The sequence below is a fragment of the Delphinus delphis genome, chromosome 17 (assembly GCF_949987515.2).
Source record: "Delphinus delphis chromosome 17, mDelDel1.2, whole genome shotgun sequence".
NCBI lineage: Eukaryota > Metazoa > Chordata > Mammalia > Artiodactyla > Delphinidae > Delphinus > Delphinus delphis.
The window spans coordinates 79,394,329-79,421,915 of NC_082699.1; the positions used below are offsets into that span (position 1 = coordinate 79,394,329).

Below are 27,587 nucleotides of genomic sequence, written 5' to 3' on the forward strand. Positions count from 1 at the left end.
GTTTTTCCCGGAATCCTTAACCAGCTGGAGGACGAGGGCAGCAGCTGTGCCGTGTTCGCATGTGTTCGGGGTGTAGGGATCCTTGCACGAGGGGAAAATGAGGCCTAGCTGGGTGCTCTGTGTGTGGGGTGAGGGCCTGTAATGCAGGGGCGGAGCAGGGCCTGGATGGGGTGTGGGGTGCTGGGGCCTCAGCTCAGGCAGCCTCCCTGGGCTGGGAGCTGGGGCTGTCGGTGCAGGGGTGGCCCTGGGGATCCCAGCAGTCGGCAGCGAGCACAGCTGTGGTGGGCCAGGGCGGGGGAGAGGTGAGGGAGGGGGAGAGGGACTCCATCCTGCCACCCACCATCCGCAGTGGGGCAGCCATGCAGGGGAGTGTGTGGAGTGCAGAGTGCGTGTGTGGGAGCCACAGCTGCACTGTTATCTACACGTGGATCTGTGTATGTCGAGTGTAAAGAGTGTGCACGTGTCCAGTGTGTGTGTATGCTGCCCTGTCCTCTCCAGGGCCACGGGTCACAGTCCGCTCACTCAGCCCCCAGGCCTCCGGAGGGCGACTCCTGGGCCCTCTGGGAACACGACGTCCTCATGCTGCCTTCCAGGCTGCCCCAAATCTGCTCTAATGTCCTAGACCGCCCCTACCCCGAACCGCCACCCCCTCCTTTCCTCCAGGCACTCAGCCGCTGCTGTGTGTGTGGGTGATTGTCTCTCCCTTGGAATGCCAGGTGAGGGCTGTCCTTTTGGTCCCTGCTGTGGTCCCCACTGGGCCTGGCACAGAGTTGGGACTCCAACTGAATGAAGTAACGAAGGAATGAAGAAGGGATCCCCCCAGAGGCAGGGGCAGGGGCAGGGGGTGGCCAGGGTGCTTGGGGCCCCAAGGCCGCTGCTGCAGATTCTGCCTGTATGCTGGTTCTGGGGAGCCCCCTCCCGGAGGGCAGAGGATGGAGGTGTGAGCTGACAGCGTGCGAAGCTCTGGGATGGGCCCTGCCAGGAGTGACCAAGGCAAGGGCACCACCATGGCCCCCTGAACATCCAGGCTGGCACAGCAGCCCAGGGACCTTGGCATTGAGTGGAGGCTTGTCCTGCAGCCTGGACACTGCAGTCACCCCTACCCCAGGCGGGGGCCCTCGCTGCCCCGCCAGCTCCCTCTCAGACCCGTCCAGGTGGCTCCAGGGATCTCGGTGCTGCCAGTGCCCTCCCCACACCTACAGGGACACAAGTCCCATCACACTCATACAGGCAGAGAGAGACACACCTGAGCACTGGCTGTCACACGCCCGAGGTCCCCCTGCTCTCGCGGCCCCAGGCCCAGTGAGGTGGAGTCGCTCCACCACGCACCTCCCTCTCCCGCCCCCACCCCTGGGCCCCGCCCCGCCCCTGGCTGCAGCAGCACCTCCCTCGTGGGCAGAAGCTCCGCCCCCAGCACCTGCCCGACAGCGCCCGGCTAGGAGGAGGGAGCAGGTAGGGGGCCTAAGCTCTGCACTCCTGGAGGACTCAGAGGTGCTCCAGGGGCTCAGAGATGCTTTCCACAGGCTGGCTGCTTTCCTGCAGGAGTTCGTGAATCCCCTGAAAGCTTTTCGGAAAAGATCTGTCTCTAAACACAAAAATAAGCGCTCCTCCTGCCTCCCCCAATAACTTCCCTGTCCTCCGTGTTCATTTGTCTTCTCCATCTTATCCTAGAGGGAAAACCAGAGGAAAGAAGAGGTGGGGGAAGAAAGGAAGGAAAAAGAAAGAGGGAAGCAGGGAGGAAAAAGCAAAAGAAAATAGAAGAGGAAAGGGAAACCAAACCCAGAGCTCAGCCCCTCGCTCAGGCCCGCCCTGCAGAGGAACCCAAGCACTGGGGCGTGGGGGCGGGGGTACTTCCCGAGCCTCCCCTCCCCACCCCAGCCCCACTGCCCGGTCCAGGCCCCGAGTACTGGGCTCTGAGAGGCCTGGGGTGCTGGAGGGAGAGGGATGAGCGCGGCTCCCTGCCCACCAACTCCTCCCCGCAGAAGAAGACCGACCGTCAGGCTGCCCGGCCCTCAGCCCTTCATCCGCTTTCTCTGCCCGGAGGATGGCTCTCCAACGGCCCCTCAGGCGGTAACAGTGGAAACTAAGGCGCCCTCATCTAAACCAGCCAGAGGACCGGCCCTCGCGCGCACCCGGACTCCGGGCCCCTCGCGTCGGCAAGAGTCTGAGCCGCGGGGCGTCCTGAGGTTGGCTGGGACCCGCTGCGTGCTCCCCACCCCCTCGCCACGCTGCAGTCTCCCCAACTGCTCCCCTTAACTCGCTCCCCCACGCCCACACTTCTTCTCTCTGCACCAGCGTTTTTGCCCGCGGAGAGGGCAGCTTGCTCCCCTCCCTGGGGCTTGGAGGACTCAGCCCCTGGGTTTGGGGATTTCGCTCAAACCCTCACGGAGACCCAACCTCTCAGTTCTAAGTTTCATTCTAAGGCAAAGAGGGAGGGGGCAGCCCCCGGCTTTTCTCTGTCTTGCAGACAGAGGCACTAAAACAAACTCAGGCGACATCCTCGCGGGACCTGCAGCTGTCCCGGCCCCGAGGAGGAGCCTTGCTGTCCCCAGACAGAAAAGCGGGGAGCTTGGCAAGTTCCGTGGCAAGCTCTTCTCCAAATGTGCAAACCGCAGACTTCACCGGAGTTCACTCCACCCCCTCCCGTCGTGAACAGAGGTAACAGTCAAGTATCTTACGGCGGCCCCAGGTCTCAGCGTGAAGTTCCCAGAGGTGCCGCCCTCCCTGGTGCCCTTGCAGTCCAGGCCTCGGCCCTTCAGGTGGGAGACCGCAGGCTCAGAAGAGCTGAGGACGGCACTTGCCACCAGGACGCATCGGCGCTGTGTGTGGGGTCACCCCCAAGGACGGCCTCACGCACCGGGCCGCGTCCTGCCTTAGTGGGGCCGGGGCCGCCCTGTGCGGCCCTCCTCCCAGTGGGGCAGCCCAGGGGCGGCAGGGCAGGTGCCTGCGGGTCGGGCCCTGACAGCAGCCTTTTTTAACAACTCTGGTCAGTCTCTCCCTGTCGGCCCAGGCGGGTCACCCAGAGCTAAGGCAGGGCCCAGTTCAGGGACCTCCTTTTCTTTCTATTCAGGAAGAAATATGGCAAAAACGAAAGCCACGTAAAAACCAGCCAGGCTCCAGTGATTTTTGGATCTAAACCGATTTATTTTGTGTGTGTTTTTCTCTTTCTTCAGTTTCGTAGCAAAAGGAAAAAGAACCCAACAAATACAACAACACAACGAAACTTGCAACGAATTGGAGTCTCCTGCGCCCAGCAGAAGCAGGTGCTGGAGGAGTGCAGGATGGGCTGCGGTCCGGGGCCGGGGGCCTGCAGGGGCCGGAGCACCGGCCTCCCCACCCCCTCTTCCGGCTACTCCAAAAAGTGATCAGCTCTTAAAAGAAGAATCCACAAAAAACGAAACACATTTTAAATTAAAATAAAAACACTTTCTCCACCCGCCCCCATGCCAGGAGATTCAGGCGAAACCTCCTCTTTAAAAAAATTGTTTTTCTGCTAGAAATACTGTGCATTACTTTTTTTCTTTCACTTCTCTTGAGGGTTAAAATAAGATATATTTTCGCGGGAGTCATAAATACGATCTGGTGCATAGAGAAATAGCAGCTCGGGAGTCTGGGCCAGCTCCCACCCCCCTCCCCCCGTGGAGTACAGTAGGGCAGCAGGACTGAACACAGCATGGATAATGCTCCTCGGCTTCAATCTCTAGGGGACGCCAGTGGCAGGGTGGGGGGCAGGCAGGCAGGAGGGCAGGCAGGGGCCAGGCCCCTCCGAGCGAGCGACACATGCTGGGACACGCGACGTCCGAGGGCAACCCCGGCCGGGAAGCAGGGAGCTTCCTCTAAGGGTTTCTTTTCTAATCACCGAACAAAACAAATATAAATACTTCGAAAATAAGACCGCTTTAAAAAGGAGTAGAAAAGGGCGGGGTAGGGAGGCCAAAAGGAAGTAAACGAAGGAGCGCGGGGCGGCGGCGGAGGCCCTCGCGGCGGTCCGGGTGAGGTCGGGCGCAGAACCGCATCTCACGTATGTACAAGCGGACGCCAGGAAGGACTTCGACCCGGCCCAACTCTCCCGGGAATCGCCGCGCTCCGAGCAGAGGAGTCGTGGCAGCGTCAGGACGGTCAGCCGGTAAGGTGCGCGGGCCGGGAGCGAGGAGGCCGCGCCGCGGCAAGGGGCTTCCAGTCTGGAGCCTGCAGACGTCGCAGCGGGTCTCGCGGGGCCGGCCCGGCCGGAAGGCGGCGGCGTTAACGCGGGCGCGCGCGCGCGCGCGGCGGGCGCCTCGGCCCGGCCATGCGTCCTCGCCCTGCGCCGCGGAGTCCGAGCCGAGGCCCCGGGCCGCCCGCGCGAGCCTCATCTCGGCGGCGGCGCGGGCTCGGGGTCCGGTGCTCACAGGAAGAAGTCGGAAGCGCCCTTGGCCCCGACTCCCGGCGAGGACTCCCGCGGGAAGCCGGCTCCGCCCGCGCCCCCGGGGCCGCCCCGGCCGGCCAGCTTCTCGTATTTCTCCTTGTACAGGTCCCGCTCCTTGGCCAGGCGCCCCACCTCCAGCTTCAGCTGCTCCACCTGGCTCTGGAGCTGGCACTTCTCGCTCTCCAGAATGTGCCGCTGCTGCACCCGCTTGAAGCGGCATGACTGAGCGTAGCCGCGGTTCTTGAGCGTGCGCCGCTTCTGCTTCAGCCGGATGACCTCCTCCTTACTGAAGCCGCGGAGCTGCCTGTTTAGCTCGCGCACGGACATGGACACCAGCTGGTCGTCGGAGAAGCGCTCCTCCAGACGCACGTGGTGGCCCGTGCCGCCGCCGCCATGGCCCGCGCCGCCGTGGTGGTGGTGGTGGTGATGGTGGTGGGCGGCGTGGTGCGTGCCGTGGTGGTGGCCGGCGCCCATGTCGTCCGCGCCGCCGCCGCCCGCATAGCCCTGGCCCCGGAAAGCCTCGTAGGCCGCGGCGGCCTCTGGGTGGTGGTGCGCACCGTGGTGCCCGGTGTGGTGGCCGCTGCCGATGAGCGCCTCCACCGCGTCCTCAGGCGTCAAGTTGAGCGCCTCGGGGTTCAGGTGGTGCTGGTAGCCGCTCATCCAGTACAGATCCTCCAGCGCCGGCTTCCCCGAGGCGCCCCCGACGGCGCCGGGGCCCCCGCTTGCCGGCCCCGGGGCAGCCCCGGCCTGCGCCGCGCCGCCGCCGCCCCCCGCGCCGCCGCCGGTGCCCGGGCTGGGCGCGCAGAAGCTGGGCGAGGAGGGCACGGAGGAGCAGGGCGTGCTGAGCGGCGTCGAGGATAGCGAGCCGGGCGGCAGACGGTGGCAGAAGCGCTCGGCCTCGGGCGGCTCCTTCTTCACCTCGAACTTCATCAGGTCGAAGTCATTGACGTACTCGATGGCCAGCGGGCTGCTGGGCAGCTCAGCGCCCATCGCCAGCTCCGCGGCCATCGCCCGGGGGGGCCCGCCGCCTCGCCCGGCTGAGCCCCAACAGGAGGCCGGGGGGGGAGCCACGGGCCTCTCCCCCCCCTTCGCTCCCCACTGGCGGCGGGTCCCTGCGGGGGCGGCGGCGAGGGCGCGGGCTCCTAGCTGAAGCTCGCGGCGAAAAGTTTCACGCAGCCAACTCAGGGGTGGCCACCGGGGACGCCGCCGGGCAGCCCTGGGTCGCTCCCCGGCGGGTGCAGGCCGGCCGCGGTCCCCTGTTCCCGAGCCGGCGGCCGGGCGCTGGCCCGGCGGGTGGCGGTGCGGCCACCGCCTCCGGCTGCTCGGGTTCCCCTCGCTCCGCCCGCGTACAGCCCGGCCCCGCCTCCACCGCCGAGCGCCGAGCTGTGCGCTTCCCCCTTATAGTGCCGGGCGCCTGGGCCCGCCTTTATGGGAGGGGTACGCGCCTCCGGGCCAATCGGAGCCCCAGACCCGTCGCTCTCATTTGCCTATCCCCATGGCAACCCGGAGCCCAGCTGTCAATCTCCTGCGGGGAACAGCTGTGGGAAGGGGTGGTGACCCGCCGCCAGGGAGAGGAGGGGCAGGGCCCTCTGGTGGCCGCCTCGGGGGACTGCACGGGCAGAGGGCGCGGGGCGCGCGGGGGGCGCGGGACCGGGCCCGAGGCCTCCGAGGCCTCGCGTCCGCGACGGGGCGGCCACAGAGGCTCGGGGAGCAGGGGGTGCTCCTCGGTGCCTCCTTCCCCTGCAGTCCAGCTGGCCGTGACCCAGCAGCCTCTTCCCAGGTTTCTTTCCGGCCGGCCGGGAGCCCGCGTCCAGCCCCGCTAGCGTGGTGGCGCCGGGACATTCCGGTCTCCCGACACAGGTGACACTGCGCGGCCTGGCCGGGCGCTGCGCGGGAGCGCCGGTTATTTTTAGCTCCGCGGTTCAGGCGGGTTCAGGAATTTAGTCAACAAAGTTGCTGGCACCTTCGTGCGGCGGGATCCACCGCGGGACGCCCGACTCCAAGGGTGTGCGGCGCAGATGGGGAGGGAGTCGCGCGCAGGCCGGCGAAGTGGGGGCGCCAGGGACCCTAATACCGGGGCCTGAGCCGCGGGACGGGTGAGGCCTGGGGCTCAGAGGGCCGCTAGGCTCGCACCGCATTAGGCGTCCGGGCTCCAGCTGCCCACCTGCGCGGGTCTGGCCTCTTGGCAGGGTTGTGGCGCAGAGCTGGGCGGGGGCGGGGATTGGGGCGGCGGAGGTGGGGAGCCTCCAGTGCTAGGAGAAACCGGGAGGGCTGGGCTCAGGGAGCGGAGGTGCGCCTATTGCCCAGGGCGTGGTGACTAGGTAAAGAACTGTGGAGCAGTGGGTGCGCCCAGAGCAAGGGGCGGTCCCTGCCACGGCCCTCCAGGGTCAGCTGAGATGGGAGGGCGTGACCCAGAGAGGCCCCCAATCCTCTATGCTATTATGTGACTTTTATAATTTAAAAACTCAGTCTTAAATGCAACCATGTATGCGCATAGAAGCAAAGGTCTGGAGGGACTGTGGGCAAGACGTCACCAGGGACAGCCTAGCCACGTGCTGGGCGCGTTTATCCCCCAGGGTTTTTACCTTGTTCCTGGCATGAGTATCTAATATTTTATAATAAGAAAAGTGTCATACAATGGGGAGTGAAACCGCACCTCTTAAGATGTCATGGGGGTGACCCGGCCCCATCTGCACAGTGGGCACCTCTTGCCCCTTCCTCCTTTCCCCCACGTCCCTCTGGGTGGGGCTGGGCTGTGAGGCAGGGCCATGCGGAGAACAAGGACCCGTCCCACAGGGATGGCCCAGCAAGTGGCAGAACACAGGCCCCAGGCGGGGGGTCTGGGCTCTAGGCCAGATGCGTTGCCAGGTTTGGGGCTCCCTTTTAAGCCCTCGGCGTTCAGAGGGAGGCCACAGCGCAGAGGGGTGATGGCGAGCTGGCGGTACGTCTGCCTGTCCCAGGGGGAGAGCGCGTCTGCATTGGGCTGCTGTGTCTGGACACCTGGCCTCTGCCCCTCACACTGTGGCTCCAGCCAGGCCGCTGGACCAGCCACGGGTTTGGTCCCAAGCTCAGAAGGGTGCTGGGGTGGAGCCAGGCTTGTGCACGTGGGGGCCCTCCTCACAGCTCCTGGCCTCAGGCCGAGGGGCACTGACCTACAGCCGTGCCTGGGCTCTGTGGCACCCCCAGTCCCGCCCAGTCGTCTTGTCTTGTCCTGAGACATGCAGTAAGGCCCATCCCAAGCCCACCCTGAACCCCCTCGAGTCCTCTGCTCAGCCACACCAAGTCAGGGACAGTTCCCGCCACATCCAGCCCCAAAACGTGATGCTCGAGGATGCTGGGCCCCGCCCCAGCCCAGAGGCAGCCAGCCCCTCACTCAGTCACACACACAGGTCGTTCATTCACTTCCTCCACTGGGGGAGGGGACCCAGTGCAAGGCCTGCTGCAGAGACGGCATTCAGAACTGGGGAGAGGCACGGGGGCCTTCGGGGCAGCCTGGGACCAAGTAGGGTACCCATGTCCCTGACGGGCTTAAGCACCCGGTAAGCTCCCTGGTCCTGGACTTTGCCTCGGGGTCGGACTGGCTTCCTAGAAGGTCTGGGCCAGCAGGCCTGGCCTCAGCTCCTGGCGGTCCCCAAGCCTGGGGAGCCCTCAGTCTGCTCCCTGACTCTGCACGGTCTCAGCTGAGCTTTCGTCTCTCGTTAGTCACAGCCAGGCAGGTGGGAAAGGGGCCGAGAGTCCCCGTATGCAGGCCTTGGAGGGCTCGCCGACCACCCAGCGCCCTGCACGGTGGGCAAGACAGGCTCTCCCAGCCCAGGGAAGGGGCCGCCCCTTCCTGACTCAGGTGGTGGGCTCCAGGCTGGCTCCTTTCTCTTCAAACTCCTCTTTGCCACTTGCTGGCCTGGGGTGGGGCAAGTTCAAGGAGGCGCTCACAGCAGAGTCTGGGGAGCAGAGGCCGCGAGGGACCAGGGTCCATCCTGTCTGCCAGGAATGGCTGGTAGAAGGCCACAGAAACAGCATACAGGTGTGCTGTGTGCCCTGGCCGTGGCTGTCTTCTCAGCTCCCTGGACGGTGGAGGCTGGGAGAGATCACGCCAATGCCATGTTGCCCAGAAAAGGATCACTTTCTTCCCATCCACCACCACCACGTCTTCTGGGGGCCTCTCACACCCACCAAACAATCAGCACCTGAACCCATGGAACTCCACAGGGAGCCCCGTGGGGCTCGTCATTAAATGTGCCCCACGAGCCTTTACTGAGCACATTCTGTGCGCCAGGCTGCCTGCCCGCGGGCAGTGTCCACTGCCTTTCACCAGGGAGGTGGCCCTGGTGTGTGGGAAGCGTGATGCAGCCAATACTGTGCTCATGGGCTCTGCAGTGGACGTTTCTCTCTGACCCCGACAGCTGGGAGGACTTGAAGGCTAGAGCGACTGGACAGCTGACAGCTGGCAGATGACGGGGGCTGTAGCTGGACTGGCGCCTCCACACGGCAGCTGGCTGGTTGGGCTTCCTCGCAGCATGGTGGCTGGTTCCCAGCGGGAGTGTCCGAGAGCCTGGCGGACATGCCTGGCATTTTTGTGAGGTGCGGCAGTGCTCAGCCCACATCCCATGGGGGCACAGACACAGTCTCCTACAGGTCACGTAGAGGAAAAACACTACACTGGTACAGCATCTCTGGCAAATACAGTCTACCAGTGTGGGGATGAGAGCAGGGAGTAAACCATAAAATAATAAGCAAATTATCTGTTTCCCACTGCCGTGCAGGAAATCACCACAAGTCCAGCATCAAACGGCATCTTTATTGTCTCAGCGCCGTCGTCAGGAAGCCCGCGGGCCAGGGTCTCAAGGTCGGGGGTGCGTGCGTGCGTGCGTGCGTGCGTGCGTGTGTGCGTGCGTGTGTGTGTGTGTGTGTGTCTCTCTCTCTGTCTAGTCTGGAGGTTCCTCTGGGGAAAGAGACCCCCAAGTTCCCTCAGGTTGTCAGGACCATTTCTCGGAGTCTGAGGGACCAAGGCCCCGGGCTCAGGGGGCTGGAGGCCGCCCTGGCTCCCTGCACCCCATGACTGCCCCAAGGTGGCCAGGCCAGCGACAAGAGCCTCTGGAGGAGCCCCGCCCACCCGATGCGGAGGGGCCACCACAGCAGGTGAGAAAGGGGAGGGTCCAGGGGGCTTGGCCTGATGTTGGGGGTGGTCAGGCGCCTGTGGGCCACCTCTGGGGACCACAGGGCCGCCCATGGGCAGTGCTGCGTCAAAGTCCCAGCTCAGCACCCTGGGCTCTGGGCAAGCCCTGTTGCAAGGGTTAAACGCTCCATCACAAAGTGCGGTGCTGCAGGGTCCGCACGGCCTGCTACCGAGCTGCCTCACGGAATTCACAAGGTGAAGCCCCAGGACTCCCGTCCCCGAACAGCTGGCCCAGGCTCTCCAGGCTGGGGCCAGAGGTGCCGCTCGACCTGGGGCAGGGCGCAGCTGAAGGCCTCTGCTCAGCCCCACTCCCTCCCTCCAGGGATTTCTTCCTGAGCTCAGAGCGCTGCGGGTGCTCTCCCCACCCAGGGCCTCACCAGTGCTCAGAGAGGAGCAGGGTCGCATACTCTGCGGGGTGGGCGGTGCCTCCCTGGGGAAGGGCTCAGGCCGCCGGAGCGCCACCCACGCCCCCTTCCAACTCCTCCCAGCCCCCAGGAGAGGCCGTGCCGTGCCCAGGCAGCACCTCCTCCGGACTCCACGTGGGAGCCACGTTCGCGGCCCCCAGGCCTCCCCAGTGCACCCCCCACCTCGGATGCCTCGCCTCCCCTGGGGCTAGGGGCCCAGATTCTGAGGACCCTCGTGTGGTGGCCCAGGCCCATGCCACCTGCGGGTCACCTGACCTCAGGCCTCACCTAGAGGGTCTGCCCGCCACGGCTCCCTGTCCTTGGGGCCATCATCTGAGAGGCTGCACGACCTGCCTCACTAGAGCAAAGGGCAGTTCACAGGGTAGCGGGCGGGGGGTGCACAGGCCTGAAGAGGGCAGTGGGCTCCTGACAAGGCAAGAAAGGCTCCAGGAGGCCCTGCCTGGGCTCCACAGCCCTCACGCAGGCGGGGCTGCTGCAGGGCAGTGGGGCGGCAACCCACGCCTTCAACCTCGGGGCGCCCAGTGGCCTGCCCCTTAGCACGAGGAGCCCAGAGTGACCACTGCCCCCTCCTCCTGCCTGGGAACAGAGACCGACCAGGCTGAGCCTGAGGCTGACAAGGTCCTCAGGGGGTCACAGGGGCTGGAGGGTCCCCAGGACACGGGCCCAGAGCAGCCGCTGGTGGGGCAACTCCTCTTCCCGGGGTGCCCAGCCCTTCCTGAGCCTTCCACGGTGGCCTGCAGCTGTCAGAGCGGCTGCTTCCGGGCGGTGGGCTGTACCGTGGGCAGTGGGGCCAGGGCACAGGTATGCACGTGGAGGAGAGAGCGGCTGGGGAGAGTAGCCTCCGGAGAGCAGTGGCAGTCCCAGGCAGGCGGTGGGCATCCAGCTGCCCACGGGTCTGTCGGGAGCCCCCGCCATGGACACACCTGCTCACCTCCTGTCCAGCTGGTGCCCACCTTGCAGTCTCAGGGGCGTGTACCCTCTTTTACCGTGGAGGGAAGTACAGGGAGGTAGTGAGCAGGTGAGGGTCTGAGCCGGCCTCTCAGATCAGGAGGGACCAACAGCTGTGTTTCCGGTGGTCTCCTATCTGCCCAGGCGAAGGAGGGAGGATTTATCCCCCGCCCTCCCATCATCGAAAGTTTGCCCGCTGTGGTGGCGCTGACTGTGGGCTTCAAGAGGGAGCCTGGGGAGGATCGCCCGTCCTAGCCGGGAGGAGGAGCCGGGCAGCGGGGCAGGTTGCATCTCCGGCTCTTGCAGTCTCCCCTTTGTCATCACTTAGCCCAGGATCCTTGGCCCCCGCCGCACCAATCCACGTCTCCTCCAAGGCCCTGGGCCGAGGCCACCACCGAGAGACCCGAGGGGTGGCTGGATGAGGATACGGGCTCTGCCAATATCTGCCCGCAGGGCCAGGCTGGGGAAGCTAGCTGGCCCACAGCTGGTCCACTCAGTTCCCTGACGGGCTGGGGGCCCTTTTGTATAATTAATTAATTAATTAGTTAGTTAATTATTTTTCTTGGCCGCATTGGGTCTTCGTTGCCGTGCGCGGGCTTTCTCTAGTTGCGGCGAGCAGGGGCTACTCTTCATTGCGGTTTGCAGGCTTCTCATCGCGGTGGCTTCTCTCGTTGCGGAGCACAGGCTCTAGGCGTGCAGGCTTCAGGAGTTGTGGCACGCGGGCTTCAGTAGTTGTGGCACACGGGCTTAGTTGCTCCGCGGCATGTGGGATCTTCCTGGACCAGGGCTCGAGCCCGTGTGCCCTGCACGGGCAGGCGGATTCTCAACCGCTGCGCCACCACGGAAACCCCTGGGGGCCCTTTCTTCACAGCTGGGTCTGACTCCAGAATCCACCATCCTGCCGAACTGGCAAACGTCAGGCCCCAGTGATCAGCACGAGACGACAGGACCCCTGCTCTGCTAGACTGAACAGCGCCACCGCACGCTGACGCTGGGCAGGACCCTTGCCACGAACTGGCCTTGGTTCTTGTCACCTCTGAGCTGCTGCAGGGGCGCGCCATCACACAGACGAGGGCTGGTGGAGAGCAGGACCCCCGGGTGCTCACCCTGGCCTCCCGGGGCGGAGTGTCCGTCCCTCCCGTGCCGGGGCTGGGCCGAGGGGCCTTCGAGGCACTGGCCATCGAGGATGGAGTGTGGGCGGAGGCCCGAGCTGCACCCACACGGGTGGCCCTCTTACCCTTCAGCCAGCGCGGCCCTTTCAACCTGGGCCCAGAAGGAGCAGGTGGAGGACAAGTGGCCGTGCAGCTGACCCGACTCCTGGCAGAAGCGTGAGGCTGCAGGCTGGGGAGCAAGGGGCCCCCAGCACACGGGGTGGTTTGTGATGTGGATCCCGGGGCGGCCGCCCCAGAAGGGGGCTGCTGGCACACGCTCGCCAGCGGAGCACAGCTCACTTCCCTGGGGGTGAGGGGTGAATACCCTGAGTGGCCATGCACCCCTCCAAGCCTGGGCAGTGGCATCCAGCAGGGGGCCAGGCCCTGTCCGAGGCCCCCGTGCTCTCCGCCAGGGCTCCCCAAGCCCAGGGGCCAGAGACGCTGCCTCCTCCCTCGGGCCGCCCTGTCCCAGGCCAGGTGCCAGCTTGGGGCAGGTCCTCTGGCCCCAGGCGGTGGCATCCAACATGCAGGCAGGCCCCTCCTGGGTCTCTCCCAGCCACAAATCACACTGGCCTAGCCGTGGGGGACAGGCTGCCCCAACCCTCTGAGCCATCTAGGGGTGGCAGGGAAGTGGCCCATGTTCCTGCCCGAAGGCACGGAGGGGCTGTGCCTCCGCCTCACCAGGGCCAGGCGGGCAGGTGGAGAATGAGTGGGGGGCCACTGGAGGGGGGTCTGTGGCCTGCCCCTCACCTTCCCCTCAATCTCAGGCCTCCAGGCCACCCTGGGGTGGCACCCCTGGGGACGCTCTGGGGCCTCTGGGCAGGCCGGGCAGCGGTGGGGTGGCAGTCAGGACAGCCACGAGGACACAGGACAGAACCTTTATTGCTGAACACAAAACACCCGCCAGGGAGGCCTGCCCGGCAGTCCCTCCCTGGGCAGGAGGTCTGCGGGAGGACCGGCGTGGGGGTGGGGGGGCGCGCATTGCATGGCCGCTGCCGCACCCACAGTGGGGACGGGCCTGGGGGTGAGCCCTGCCGGGCACCCCTCGGGGCAAGGCTGAAGAACCCGGGGTGGGTGGGTGGGTGGAGCCCAGCCCGAGGGAGGTGAGGCCTGGGCACTGATCACGCAGGGCTGAGAGCCAGGCGGGCAGAGCGACGGCCCTGCAGCCCCTGGGGGGGCGCCCTGTGGCAAGCGGTCCCTCCTCTGGGGCGGTGGCGGGCAGTCTCCTTCCTCTCCAGGGATGAAGGGCTGAGGTAGGCGTGGGCCGGCTCCCTGGGCCTCACAGACGGGGTTTGATGTGCAGCGATTTCCCTGTTCCGAGAGGGGCAAAGGTCAGGCACCAGGAGTCCCCCAGCCAGGAGGAATGCCCCCCCTCCCAAAGCTTCTGGGTCAGGGACCGCTAGCAATGGGGAGAGGGGCTTTGACACCATCGTCCTCTCGTCCACCACCCACTGCCCTCCCTGGGGTCCGGCGTCTAGCAGGGTGCAGGCCTGGCCTGTGGGGCTGAGAGCTCCCCTGGGTGGGGGAGCAGAGGCCTGCCAGGTGGGATAGCCCCTGGGGAGTGGGTGGGTCACGGCGGGAGCCACAGCAGTGTCCAGGCTGAGCTATAAACACCAGATGCAGGCCGCCTGCACGCACACACAGCACAGGCTCGCACCTGGACAAGTCTGAGGCTGCCAGACGGAGCCCCTGGCGTGAAAAGCCAGGGTGGGTGTGAGCAGTTGCTGGGTGAGGGGCGGGGCTGAGGCCCCTGTGCAGGGTGACATGCCGGGGCGGGAGGGGCGCGGTGGTAGAGGCTTCCCACAGCAGAGCAGGCTCCTGCCCTGTGTGGCCCACGCTCACTGGGTGCCAATGCCCCTCCCCTCCTGTGAACACTCCAGGCCAGCAGCCCCGCTGACCACAGATGCCTCTGTGTGGCTGCCCATCGGCACGGCACTGTCCACGTGCCCCCTGCCAGCCCGCCTCTCCTCCTGGGACCCCACTTCAGGGCCGAGGACCCCAGTCACTGGCTCAGCTAAGCCAGTGCCTAGAGGTCAGCCCAGCCAGCCAGGGCCCCCGGCCTGCAGACTCCACCGGCCTCTGCTCGAGGGCCTCGGCCCCCCTCTGCCTGTTCTTCCAGCTCCTGGGAGGTCAGCAAGGCCTGAGCAGGGAAGGAGGCTGATGGGGGCCCCCAGGACAGTGGGGGTCTGCAGCCTCTCACCCACCCTGCCTGCTTCCTCTGATTCTGGGGCTGGTTGCAGGGCTCCTTATCTTACTTTAAAAAAAAAAAAAAAAGAATTTTCAAAGGTGGCTGCCTCGGGCTGTCTGCTCCCTCCCCCCGTGCCCCAGTGTGTCCTCCCGATGGAAGGAGCTGGTGACCAGCCAGGCAGGGTGGGCGGGTGGGGGGCCCGGCCGCAGCCTGGCGTCTGGGACGCGGTGGCTTGAGCAGGCGTGAGCGAGCTCAGCAGAGCTGTTAGCAAAGGCTGCAGCAAGCGTCTTCCATTAACGCTACGACCGTGAAATATGACAATAAAATGACGGCCGTATGGTCGCAAATTTGCAGCCCGCCGAGCTGCGTGGGGTTTATCGTCACTCAAACGCGCAGAGAGCTGTAAAATGTTTACAGAAAGGGTCGTTTGCAGCCATAAAATCCTCTTTTCTCTCCTAAACAAGGCTGAGTGGAGCCATTTACCAAGCCCCAAATGTTCATCGGGGGAGAGGGAACATCTGTTCTCTCCAGGAGCCTGCAGTGATCTTCCAGAACAAATGAACAGAAATGGGTGCTTTCTAATTAAATCAGCCCTCGGCTGGCGCGGTCTGTGCAGGCGGCGCTGCTGTGCTCGCACCTCGCCGGCCCTGGCCCTGTGGGCCCCCGCAGGTGCACACCTGCCAAGCCAGGGACAGGGCACGGCAGCGCCCAGCCCACGCCAGCTCTCCGGAACCATCCAGGCCCCGCCTAGAGATTCTGACCCAGTGGGTCTGAGGCGGGCACTGCAAGAGTGCAGCTGCGCTCCGGCGGGCGGGTTGCCTACCTGAGTCCTTGGTGGGGCTGCTCCTGGGGGTCGGGGTCCTGGGCTGGCCTCCTGGGCTTGGCGAGGACTGCAGGGAGATGAAGGAGGGCAGCCTGCAGAGGCTGCCGGAGCCCGTCCCCGCCGAGGCAGCCTCCTCCGGCACAGACAGCTCCTCCAGGTCCAGGGGCAGGGAGGCGGAGGGGGAGGAGGGGGAGAGGCGGGAGGGGGAGGACGGGGGGGAGGAGGGGGAGGGGGGCGAGGAGGAGGAGTGGGAGGAGGAGACGGAGGAAGAGGAGGCTGAGGCTGCAGCTAAGAGCCGTGGGGAAGGCGGGGTGGAGGCCGAGCCGGCTGCCGCGGAGGTGGGGCAGCTGGACATCTGCCTGGTGGGGCGATGGGCGGCCAAGGACTTCCTGCGGGAAATGAAGGGGAGCAGAGGCGTGAGGGTGGGCGGCCGGCCGGCCACCTGTATACTGCCTGTCCCGGCGGCAAGGCTCCCGGCGCCGCCCCGCCCCGGCAGCCATCAGGCATCACCGTGCGGGTTCAAGGCTGGTCCTCGGCCCAAGGACAGGCTGGCGGCGCTACAGGACCTGCAGCAACGCCACGCTGACCCTGTCCTCACTTTCTGCAGCCTTCCTCATGCACACGGGCTCCCACATTCACAGGGGGGTGAGCACAACAGGGGCCCCAGCCGTGAGCATCACCTGGGACCCTCCCCTCTCCTGGGGACTTGGAGGGGGCAGCTGAGAAGCCCCCACCTTCCTCCCCAGGGCGGGGGCTGGGCAGCCCTGCATGGCTTGGTCTGGGCCAGGGATGCCCTTGGCTCCGCCCAGCCTGGGGACCAGTGGGTGGGACACCTCGAGGTCACTTGATCGACTCTGGACTGAGGTTTCTTTTAGGGTCTGAAGCCCACAGAGCTGGGTGGCGGCGGGGTGGGGGGCTCCTTCCTGACCACCCCCCACCCTGCGCTTACACATGCAGCGCCCACTGTCCCCGTCACCTGGGCCCGTGGCTGGTGGAAGCCCTGCTCCTGGGGGGCGTGATGTTGGGCTCCGGGGCCGGGGCCGTGGCTGCCCGCCGGCCGAGGTGCCTCTGGTTGCGGTGGGGCAGCTGGCACTGGGCGCCCCGGGGGCAGACGCCCCTGCGGGAGAAGTCGGGACACAGCAGCGTGTGCTTCTTCTTGCACTGCGGGGAGAAGGGGTGTGGCTGGGCAAGCCAGTGGAGGCCTCTGCGCCACTGGGGTGGCCCTGCCTGCTCCGCCCGCTGAGGCCTGGGCCAAAGGCTTCCTGTTGGGGGACTGAGGCCCGAGGGCCAGAGTGGCCCCGCAGCCCACGCCCCACCCATCAAGAAGGGCCCCTGAGCAGCCCAAGGGTCGAGGGCGCCGCCCAGTCCAGCCCTGCGCCTGGGCTGAGGGTCCTGTCAGGCTGAGGTGGCGATTCCCAGGGCGCTAACTCCTCCTCCTGACCACAGCCCACCCATCCTGGCAGAGGACCAGGGTGGGGGCGCTAGGCCTGGGGGCCCAGGGTGGAGGCCGGCTGCACACCTGATCCACCACACCTGTCACGGTGCTAATTACACCCCGTGGGGGCGGCCTACAAGCAGCTCGGGCAACAGGCAGCCTCAGCTCTGCCCTTCAAGCCCAAGGCCTGCCTTTCCTCGGCCCTCCTGCCCCCAGGACTGGGGCTGCAGGGCCCAACTCCGCAGCCGGGCTGTGTCCCACTTCTTGCCTGGCTCTTCTAGGGGAGGGGGTCCTGTTCTTCCCCACACCCAACAGCTGGCTTAGGGGGCCCGACCCAGCAGGAGAGAGCCAGGTACAGCAAGCCTTATGGGCCAGGTGACAGGCGATATGCTGGAGACAGGCCCGGATGGGAACCACTGCAAGCAGAGTCCCTGTGAAACCCACCCAGGGGGGAGTTTAAAACCAGCCCCGGTGCCTGAGCAGCTCGAGGGTGCCCACCGGCACAGCCACTGGAAATACACGGCAACAGCCTCGAGAGCGTCTTCCTCCCGGGCCCCATCACCTCTCCCCGGGCACGTGCCCCGAGAGTCCCTGATCTTAGCTCTGCTCCCAACACCCAGGACAGAGCCGGCCGAGGACCCCACGGGGCGTGTACCCATTCTGTGAGCAGGATCTGGGCATTGACCCCATTCTTGGCCCCACACCTGGCTCCCCGCTGCCCCCAAGGGACCAGAAGCCCCTCACACTGGAGCCTGGGGGCTGGCATGAAGACAGGCAGGCAACAGCCCGAGCACCCCTGCACCACATCCCTGTGCTGGGCAGACTCAGCCCTGCCCCCGAGCAGAAGGCAGGCTCAGGCCAATGCCTGCTCTCCCTCCCTCCCTCCCTCCCTCCCTTCCACAGGGCCCTCTGCCCTGGGCCTGGCCAGTGACACGATCCCGAACCCAGTGGCCCCGCCCTCGCTGTTGCACACATAAAAGAGACACATGGAGACGCTGGGGCCATGCAGGGCTGCCCCTCGGGGTCTCTTGGGGAATAAGGGGGTCGGGGCAGGTAGAGGGGACAGGAAGGACCTTTGGGTGGAGAGGGCCCAGCACCGGGCTGCACACAGAGAGATGGCTAGAGGGCGCTGGACCTGCACTGTCCCGCGGTGACCACGAGCCCCGCGGCTGCTCTGAGCCTGGACGGTGTGACAGGTGCAACGCACAGGGGGCCCCAGGTAAAAGGCGGCACAGAGCTTTCTTCCCTGGTCGCACGCTGACATTTGTGATCTGCTGGGTCAAATAAACTCATCTCACCTGTTTCTGTTTCACTTTCTTAAGGTGGCTACTAGGAAATGTGAAATCCTGCGTGGGGTTCACATCTGGCTGACCTTCCTACTAGAGATGGCTGGTCTGAACTAGCTGAACTAGCTCCCAAGAACTAGTCTGAACTAGCTCCCAAGAACAACCGAATCCTAGGCTAGAGTGTAAAGAACTTTCTCAAATCGTCCGAGAGCTATCGAGAAAGTGAAATGATGGAGGAAAATCTATGCAGAGATGTGGTGGACACAGGGCTAGTCTCAGGTCTCAAAGGCCCGACGTCCCCCTTAGACCAAGGTCACTGAGGAAGGGGCAAAACCAACCAACCACACAAAACTCCCTGCAGAGCTGGAAATTAAGAAAGTCACCACTAAATAATTCATTGGTCAAACAAGAAACAATGGAAATCAGGTCATATTTAGAACCAAATGATAACACCAAAACAACCCATCAAAATTCGTGAAATGCAGCTGAAGCAGCACTTGGAGAGAAGTCCTCAGCCTTACAGGCTCATGTTATTAGTAAAGAGGATATACCTCAAAAGTTAGAAGTCTGGTCCACAGAAAAGGAAAGCAGAGAATACTTCTCAACGTAGTTTATTGGGCCAGAATAATCTTAGAACCAAACCCTGACCAGAACTAGATGATAAGAGAACATTTAGGGACTTCCCTGGTGGTGCAGTGGTTAGGAATCTGCCTGCCAATGCAGAGGACATGGGTTCGAGCCCTGGTCCTGGAAGATCCCACATGCTGTGGAGCAACTAAGCCCGAGCGCCACAACTACTGAGCCTGCGCCCTAGAGCCCGTGAGCCACAACTACTGAGCCCACGTGCCACAACTACTGAAGCCCGTGTGCTTTGAGCCCGTGCTCCACAACAAGAGAAGCCACCGCAATGAGAAGCCCATGCACCGCAACAAAGAGTAGCCCCCACTTGCCGCCAACTAGAGAAAGCCTGCGTGCAGCAATGAAGACTCAACGCAGCCAAAAATAAATTAAAAAAAAATGAAATTCAGCATCAATTCAAAGTTTAGCAAATTTGTGATAGAAGGGAACTTCCTTAGCTTAATATAGAACCTTTCAGAAAGCCTCACTTGCCAAGGGGCATGGCTGGAAGCCCACGGCCAGGACGAGTCAATATCACACTGGGCTTACAGGCAGGGCAGAAAAAGAAAGAAAAGGCGTTTAAACTCAAAGGAAGAAAATACGGTCGTTACTTCAAAAGATACGACTGTTTATGTAGAGAAACCCAAGAGAATCCACCCTATGGATGATTCACTACAATTACTAATACAGTTTAGCAAGGTTGCTGGAAACAAAATCAATATTAAAAGTTGTATGTCCAGGGCTTCCCTGGTGGCACAGTGGTTGAGAGTCCGCCTGCCGATGCAGGGGACACGGGTTCGTGCCCCGGTCCGGGAAGATCCCACATGCCGCCGAGCGGCTGGGCCCGTGAGCCATGGCCGCTGAGCCTGCGCGTCCGGAGCCTGTGCTCCGCAGTGGGAGAGGCCGCAACAGTGAGAGGCCCGCGTACCGAAAAAAAAAAAAAAAAAATTGTCCATACACCAATGAGCAGTGAGAAGATAACATTTAAAAATGTGTTCTTGATAAAAATAATAAATGTGACAGGAATAAATCTAACGAAGATAAGCAAGAATTTTATTAAATGAAAAGCTTTTGACAAAATTCAACACCCATTTATGATAAAAACTCTCCAGAAATTGGGCATAAAAGGAACCTACCTCAACATAATAAAGGCCATATATGACAAACCCAGAGCAAACATTCTCAATGGTGAAAAACTGAAAGCATTTCCTCTAAGATCAGGAACAAGACAAGGATGTCCACTCTTGCCACTATTATTCAACATAGTTTTGGAAGTCCTAGCCATGGCAATCAGAGAAGAAAAAGAAATAAAAGGAATACGAATTGGAAAAGAGGAAGTAAAACTGTCACTGTTTGCAGATGACGTGATACTATACATAGAGAACCCTAAAGATGCCACCAGAAAACTACTAGAGCTAATCAATGATTTGGTAAAGATGCAGGATACAAAATTAATGCACAGAAATCTCTTGCATTTCTATACACTAACAATGAAAGATCAGAAAGAGAAATTAAGGAAATAATCCCATTTGCCTACATATCAAAAAAATTAAAGAACCTAGGAATAAACCTACCTAAGGAGGTAAAAGACCTGTACTCAGAAAACTCTTAAGACACTGATGAAAGAAATCAAAGATGACACAAACAGATGGAGAGGTATACCATGTCCTTGGATTGGAAGAATCAATACTGTGAAAATGACTATACTACCTAAAGCAATCTACAAATTCAATGCCATCCTTATCAAATTACCAGTGGCATTTTTACAGAACTAGAACAAAAAATCTTAAAATCTGTATGGAGACACAAAAGACCCCGATAGCCAAAGCAGTCTTGAGGGAAAAAAAACGGAGCTGGATGGAATCAGACTCCCTGACTTCAGACTATACTACAAAGCTACAGTAATCAAGACAATATGGTACTGGCACAGAAACAGAAATATAGATCAATGGAACAGGATAGAAAGCCCAGAGATAAACCCATGCACCTATGGTTAACTAATCTATGACAAAGGAGGCAAGGGCATATAATGGAGAAAAGACAGTCTCTTCAATAAGTGGTGCTGGGAAAACTGGACAGCTACATGTAAAAGAATGAAATTAGAGCACTCCCTAACACCATACACAAAAATAAACTCAAAATGGATTAGACACCTAAATGTAAGACCAGACACCATAAAACTCTTAGAGGAAAACATAGGAAGAATACTCTTTGACATAAATCACAGCAAGATCTCTCTTGATCCACCTCCTAGAGTAATAGAAATAAAAAGAAAAATAAACAAATGGGACCTAATGAAACTTAAAAGCTTTTGCAAAGCAAAGGAAACTACAAACAAGACGAAAAGACAACCCTCAGAATGGGATAAAATATTTGCAAACGAATCAACAGACAAAGGATTAATCTCCAAAATATATAAACAGCTCATGCAGCTCAATATTAAAAAAACAAACAATGCAATCCCAAAATGGGCAGAAGACCTAAATAGACATCTCTCCAAAGAAGACATACAGATGGCCAAGAAGCACATGAAAAGCTGCTCAACATCACTAATTATTAGAGAAATGCAAATCAAAACTACCATGAGGTATCCCCTCACACCAGTCAGAATCGGCATCATCAGAAAATCTACAAACAACAAATGCTGGAGAGGGTGTGGAGAAAAGGGAGCCCTCCTGCACTGCTGGTGGGAATGTAAATTAATACAGCCACTGTGGAGAACAGTATGGAGGTTCCTTAAAAAACTAAAAATAGAATTACCATATGACCCAGCAATCCCACTACTGGGCATATACCCAGAGAAAACCATAATTCAAAAAGACACATGCACCCCAATGTTCACTGTAGCACTATTTACAATAGCCAGGTCATGGAAGCAACCTAAATGCCCATCGACAGATGAATGGATAAAGAAGATGTGGTACATATATACAATGGAATATTACTCAGCCATAAAAAGGAACGAAATTGGGTCATTTGTAGAGATGTGGATGGATCTAGAGACTGTCATACAGAGTGAAGTCAGAAAGAGAAAAACAAATATCATGTATTAATGCATAATTGTGGAACCTAGAAAAATGGTACAGATGAATCGGTTTGCAGGGCAGAAATAGAGACACATATGTAGAGAACAAACGTATGGACACCAAGGCAGAGCGGGGGGAAGTGGCGGGGGTGGTGGTGGTAGTGGTGGGATGAATTGGGAGATAGGGATTGACATGTACACACTAATATGGATAAAACAGATAACTAATAAGAACCTGCTGTATAAAAAAATAAATAAAATTCAAAAACAAAAATTTTATTAAACGACATCAAAGGAGAACCCTGTATAACTAGAGACGGTGTGCCTTGATCATGGGCAGAAGACTCACTGGAGAGACAGATACCAACTGTCCAAGGAAACCTGACTACAGAGGGGCCCATGACAGATCCACAGGGCAAAGGGGCTCTTCAGTGCAAGGTGTGTGGGCGAAACAACACTGGTCCCCTACACAGACACAAAATCACTTCCAGCTGGACTGGTGGGGAACGTCTTAAATGGCAAAGATCCGACCACAGGATGCAGTGGGGAAGGAGGTCTCATACAAGCACAAGAGGTGCAAACTGTAAAGAGAGATGAATAATAATATTTCCATTAAAATTAAGAGCTTTTGGGCTTCCCTGGTGGCGCAGTGGTTGAGAGTCCGCCTGCCGATGCAGGGGACACGGGTTCGTGTCCTGGTCTGGGAAGATCCCACATGCCACGGAGCAGCTGGGCCTGTGAGCCATGGCCGCTGAGGCTGCGCATCCGGAGCCTGTGCTCCGCAACGGGAGAGGCCACAACAGTGAGAGGCCCGCGTACCGCAAAAAAAAAAAAAAATTAAGAGCTTTTGTTCGTCAAGATTAAAGAACCTAGGAATAGGAAGTGGTAGGTGGTGGTAACGCACCAGCGCTAACTTCTTAGTTCTGACAGACAGTTACAGCTACGTAAGACACTAGGGTCTTCCTGGTGACGCCGTGGTTAAGAATCCGCCTGCCAATGCAGGGGACACGGGTTTGAGCCCTGGTCCAGGAAGATCCCACGCGCCGCGGAGCAACTAAGCCCGTGCGCCACAACTACTGAGCCTGCGCTCTAGAGCCCGCGAGCCACAACTACTGAAGCCCGCGTGCCTAGAGCCCGTGCTCCGCAACAAGAGAAGCCACCCAATGAGAAGCCTGCGCACCGCAACTAAGAGTAGGCCCCGCTCGCCACAACTAGAGAAAGCCCACGTGCAGCAACAGAGACCCAGCGCAGCCAAAAATAAATAAATAAATATTTTAAATAACTAACTAACCAAATAAATAAATAAATGGCACTTACCAAAATGATATTAAAAAAAGACAAGATACTAGCAGTGCAGGAGCCTGGGTGAAGGGTGCGCGGACCCTTCTCTGCACTATCTGCAACTTTTCGGTAAGTCTACACGATCACAAAGAAGATGCTTATCACACGATAAATGACGAGCACTCTGTGCCGGGGCCCATGCAGAGAACAAGCCGCCCCCTCCCAGTCAAGGTGCCCGCTGGACTCCTTCTGAGGGCATCAGAGGCCACTGCGAGACCAGGGCCCTGCAGCAACAGAAGCTGATCCCAAGGGTGAGACCTGTTGTCTGAAAAGGACAATTAGATGGGCAAGCCTCGGGCGAGACAGCCCAGAGAAAAGGCGAGAAAATACAGATGGAAAAGGTTAAGAGCTCAAGATGCAATGGGGAATGTTATACACACAAAGGCACACCAATACATTGAAAACCTCGATAAAACAGATCAATTTCTGGGGGAAAATAAGTCAAAACTGGCAAAATAAGAAATAGAAGGGACTGTCACTTCCTGGAAGACGAAGGAGACATATTTGTCCCTACTCCTCCACTAAGCACCACCAAAACCCTGACAACCGCAGGAAGACCATAAAAGGTGGAGAGGAGGCAGGCCACCAGGGACCTGGGGACCCAAGAAGTGACGTGGTGGTGGCTCTTGGGACTTCCTGTTGCCTCGTCATCCTGACCTGGAGCAGAAGAAGTTGACAACTCGGAACTGTCAGTGGGTGCGGATAAGGGGTGGCTCCCTCGCACCCGGGCCAGCAAAGGCTGAGTGGCGAGCCTTGACCCTGGCATCCCTCCCTGCCCTGCTAGGATGGTGCCGGAGGAGGCTGAGTGGGAAGCGAGTACTGCCATCCACCCAGGACCACCAGGGAGACCCCTCCGCAGGGGTCAGTGAAGGCCGAGTGGGGGAACCAGGATTTCTACCTGCACGCCCCCTGCCCACCTCCTGGAGTGGACTCAGGGGAAACCTGCTGAAACAGAAGGTTTAAATAAGATCCGGACTCTCATAACAGCCCAAACATCCAGGTTTCAATAGGAAACGACTCATCACACCAAGAGCAGCTGGCAGGGAACCACGTACACGGAGGAATAGCTGTAAAGTTGTATGTGGATTTTCAACTGCGCCGGCGGGTGGAGGGTGTTGGTGCCCCTGACTGCCCCCCGCCGTGCTGTTCAAGGGTCAACTGTATAGTGCAGAGACTGAATCCGTAATCAAAAGCCTCCCCACAAGGAAAAGCCCAAGACCAGATGGTTTCAACAGGTGAACTCTACTAAACATGTATAGAAGAACTGATACCTATTCTTCTTAGATTCTTCCAAAAAACTGAAGAGGCAAGAATACTTCCTAACTTACAACAGTCAAAACAATCTATGAGGCTAGTCTTACCTTGATTCCAAGACCAGACAAAGACACTACAAGAAAAGGAAACTACAGATCAATATTACTTATGAATACAGATGTGAATCCTCAACAAAATACTATAAAACTGAACTAGTGGCATATTAGAAGGATTATACCTCGTGATCCAGTGGGATTTAGTCTCGGAATGCAAAGATGGTTCAACATCCAAAAATCAATCAATATAATTGTGACTGATCAATGTGATCAATATGTTTATTGACCAGCTTAATAGAGTGAAGGGAAAAACCCCACATGATCATCTCAATTGACACAAAAAAGATTTGACAGGACTCAACACATTTTCATAATAAAAACACCAAATAAACTAGGACTGGAAGAGAATAACCTCAACATAATAAAGGCCACGTACGACAAGCCCTTAGCTAACAGCATACTCAACAGTGAAAGACTGAAAGCTAGGATAGCCCCGTTGTTCACTTTTATTCAACGTACTACTAGAAGCTCTAGCCGGAGCAATTCGGCAAAAAAAAGGAAGGAAGAAAAGAAGGGAGGGAGGGAGGGAGGGAGGGAGGGGGGGAGGGAGAGAGAAAAGACTAAAAGGCATCCAAATCAAAAAGGAAGAAAATTATCTCTGTTAGCAGATGACATGATCTTGTATGTAGAAAACCCTAAAGAATCCACAAAAAAATTGTTAGAGTTAATAAGTGAATTCAGCAAAATTTTAGGATATAAAATGAACACACAAAAATCAACTGCAGGGGCTTCCCTGGTGGCGCAGTGGTTGAGAGTCTGCCTGCCGATGCAGGGGACACGGGTTCGTGCCCCGGTCCAGGTGGATCCCACGTGCAGTGGAGCAGCTGGGCCCGTGACCCATGGCCGCTGGGCCTGCGTGTCCGGAGCCTGTGCTCTGCGGCGGGAGGGGCCGCAGCAGTGAGGCGCTCGCGTACGGCAAAAAAAAAAAAAAAAAAAATCAATTGCATTACTATACATTTATAATGAATGATCTAAAAAGGAAATTAAAAAACAATCCCATTTAAATAACATCAAAAAGTATAAAACACTCAGGATTTATTTATTTACTTATTTAGTTATGGATGGCTGCACTGGGTCTTCGTTGCTGCGCGCGGGCTTTCTCTAGTTGCAGCGAGTGGGGGCTACTCTTCATTGCGGTGCGGGGGTTTCTCACCGCGGTGGCAGAGAGCGGGCTCTAGGCGCTCGGGCTTCAGTAGTTGTGGCACGTGGGCTCAGTGGTTGTGGCTCGTGGGCTCTAGAGCGCAGGCTCAGTACTTGTGGATCACGGGCTTAGTTGCTCTGCGGCATGTGGGATATTCCCGGACCAGGGCTCGAACCCGTGTCCCCTGCATTGGCAGGCGGATTCCTAATCACTGTGCCACCAGGGAAGCCCAACACTCAGGAGTAAGTAAATTTAACCAAGGAGGCAAAAGACTTATACACTGCAAACTACAAAATACTGCTGAAAGAAATTAATGAAGGTCTAAATAAATGAAAACACATCATGCATTCATGTACTGGAAGACCTAGTATTGCTAAGATGACAATACTACCGAAAGTGATATACAGAGCTAATGCAATCCCTATTAAAATCCAAAAGGCCTTGTAAAAAAAAAAAAACAGAAATAGAAAAACCCATCCAAAAATTTACATGGAATCTCAAGGAACCCCAAATAGCCAAAACAACCTTGGCAAAGAACAAAGTTTGAAGGATGCATATTTCCTGATTTCAAAACTTATTATAAAGCTATAGTAATCAAAACACAAACATATAGACCTATGTAATAGAAAAGAGAAGCCAGAAATAAACCATCCCAAGTATGGTCAATAAATTTTCAACAATGGTGTCAAGATCATTCAATGGGGAAAGGACAGTCTTTTCAACAAGCAGTGCTGGGACTTCCCTGGTGGCGCAGTGGATAAGACTCCGTGCTCCCAATGCAGGGGGCCTGGGTTCGATCCCTGGTCAGGGAACTAGATCCCACATGCATGCCACAACTAAGAGTTCACATGCCACAACTAAGGAGCCCGCACACCACAACTAAGGAGCCCTGGTGCTGCAACTAAGGAGCTCGGCTGCTGCAACTAAGATCCGGTGCAACCAAATAAATAAATATTTTTAAAAAAGTGGTGCTGGGAAAACTGGATATCCATTTGCAAAAGAATGAAGTTGGGTCCTTATTTAATACCATATGCAAAAATTAACTCAAAATGGACCACAGACCTAAACTTTAGAGCTAAAACTATAAAACTCTTATAAGGAAACACAAGGGAAAAGCTTCATGACATTGGACTTGACAAAAATAAGTTAGATATCACACCAAAAGCACAGGCAATAGAAAAACAAATACATAAATTGCACTTAAACAAAATGAAAAACTTCCATGCATCAAAGTACACCACCAAGAGAGTGAAAAGACAACGCACAGAAGAGAAATATGCAAATCATGTCTCCAATAAGGGGTTAGTATTCAGAATATATAAAGAACTCCTATAACTCAACAACAACAAAAAACTCCCAAACAACCCAATTCAAACATGGGCAGAAGGGACTTCCCTGGTGGTCCAGTGGTTAAGACTCCATGCTTCCAATGCAGGGGGCGCGGGCTTGATCCCTGGTCAGGGAACTAAGATCCCACGTGCCACGGGGCACAGCCCAAAAAAAAAAAAAAAAAAAAAGGAAAAAAGGCAAGGACTTGAAGAGCAATTTCTCCAAAGAAGATAGACCAGTGACCAAGAAGCATGTGAAAATATGTTCAACATCATTAATCTCTAAGGCACTGTGAACTGAAACCACAGTCAGATGCCACACGCTGGATGGCTATTAACCAATGAGGAAGGTAAGTCACGGGTGAGGATGTGGAGGAAGCGAAACCCTCGGGCGCTGCCGGTGGGGACGCGAACAGTGCAGTCATTACGGAAAAGTCCAGTGGTCCCTCAAAGAGCTAAATACAGGATTATCGTATAATCGGCAATTCCACTCCTGGTGCCTCTCTACCCAAAGGAAGTGACAGGAGTAACCTGAAGAGCCACTCGTACGTTGATGGTCACAGCATGCAAAAGGTACAACCCCCGGGTCCATCCCCAGAGGAGGGGACAAACGAGTGTGGTCTGGACGCACGATGGGCCATCGCTCAGCCACAAAAGGGGTGAACCCTGAACGCGTGGTGCTCAGCGGGAGAAACCTGACATGAATGGACAAATACTGTAAGATTCCACTTATGTTAAATATCTAGAAGAGGCAGATTCATGGAGACGAAATGTAGATCTGTGGTTGCCAGGAGTTGGAGAGAGAGGGGGGACAGGGAGTCACTGCCGACTCTTTACAGAGGTTCTGTTTGGGGTGATGGAAAAGTTTTGGAAATAGACCGTGGTGGTGTTGCACAGTATTATAAATGTAATTAATGCCACTGAACTGTA

At 58.4% G+C, this 27,587-nt stretch overlaps 2 protein-coding genes across 2 annotated transcripts in view; both read right to left on the minus strand.

The window, feature by feature from the left end:
- Window positions 1–3,136: 3,136 nt before the first annotated feature.
- On the minus strand, window positions 3,137–5,732 carry MAFA (MAF bZIP transcription factor A). Its single transcript, XM_060035351.2, has one exon. It carries the CDS (start codon window positions 5,411–5,413, stop codon window positions 4,385–4,387), a length of 1,029 nt encoding a protein of 342 aa, XP_059891334.1. The 5' UTR covers window positions 5,414–5,732; the 3' UTR covers window positions 3,137–4,384.
- A 7,513-nt stretch (window positions 5,733–13,245) lies between these two features.
- The window catches only part of ZC3H3 (zinc finger CCCH-type containing 3), an 80,182-nt gene continuing 65,840 nt past the window's right edge, over window positions 13,246–27,587 (minus strand). Inside the window, exons 10-12 of the mRNA XM_059995269.1 lie at window positions 16,090–16,274; window positions 15,114–15,502; window positions 13,246–13,413 (exon numbers count right to left, since the gene is read on the minus strand). Coding sequence (XP_059851252.1) covers window positions 13,382–13,413; window positions 15,114–15,502; window positions 16,090–16,274 — 606 coding nt within the window. The 3' untranslated portion in view covers window positions 13,246–13,381. The remainder of the gene's footprint in view (window positions 13,414–15,113; window positions 15,503–16,089; window positions 16,275–27,587) is intronic.

Excerpts from the sequence above, each read along its gene's own strand:
- MAFA (XM_060035351.2), bottom strand. The coding sequence starts at position 5,413 with ATGGCCGCGGAGCTGGCGATGGGCGCTGAGCTGCCCAGCAGCCCGCTG.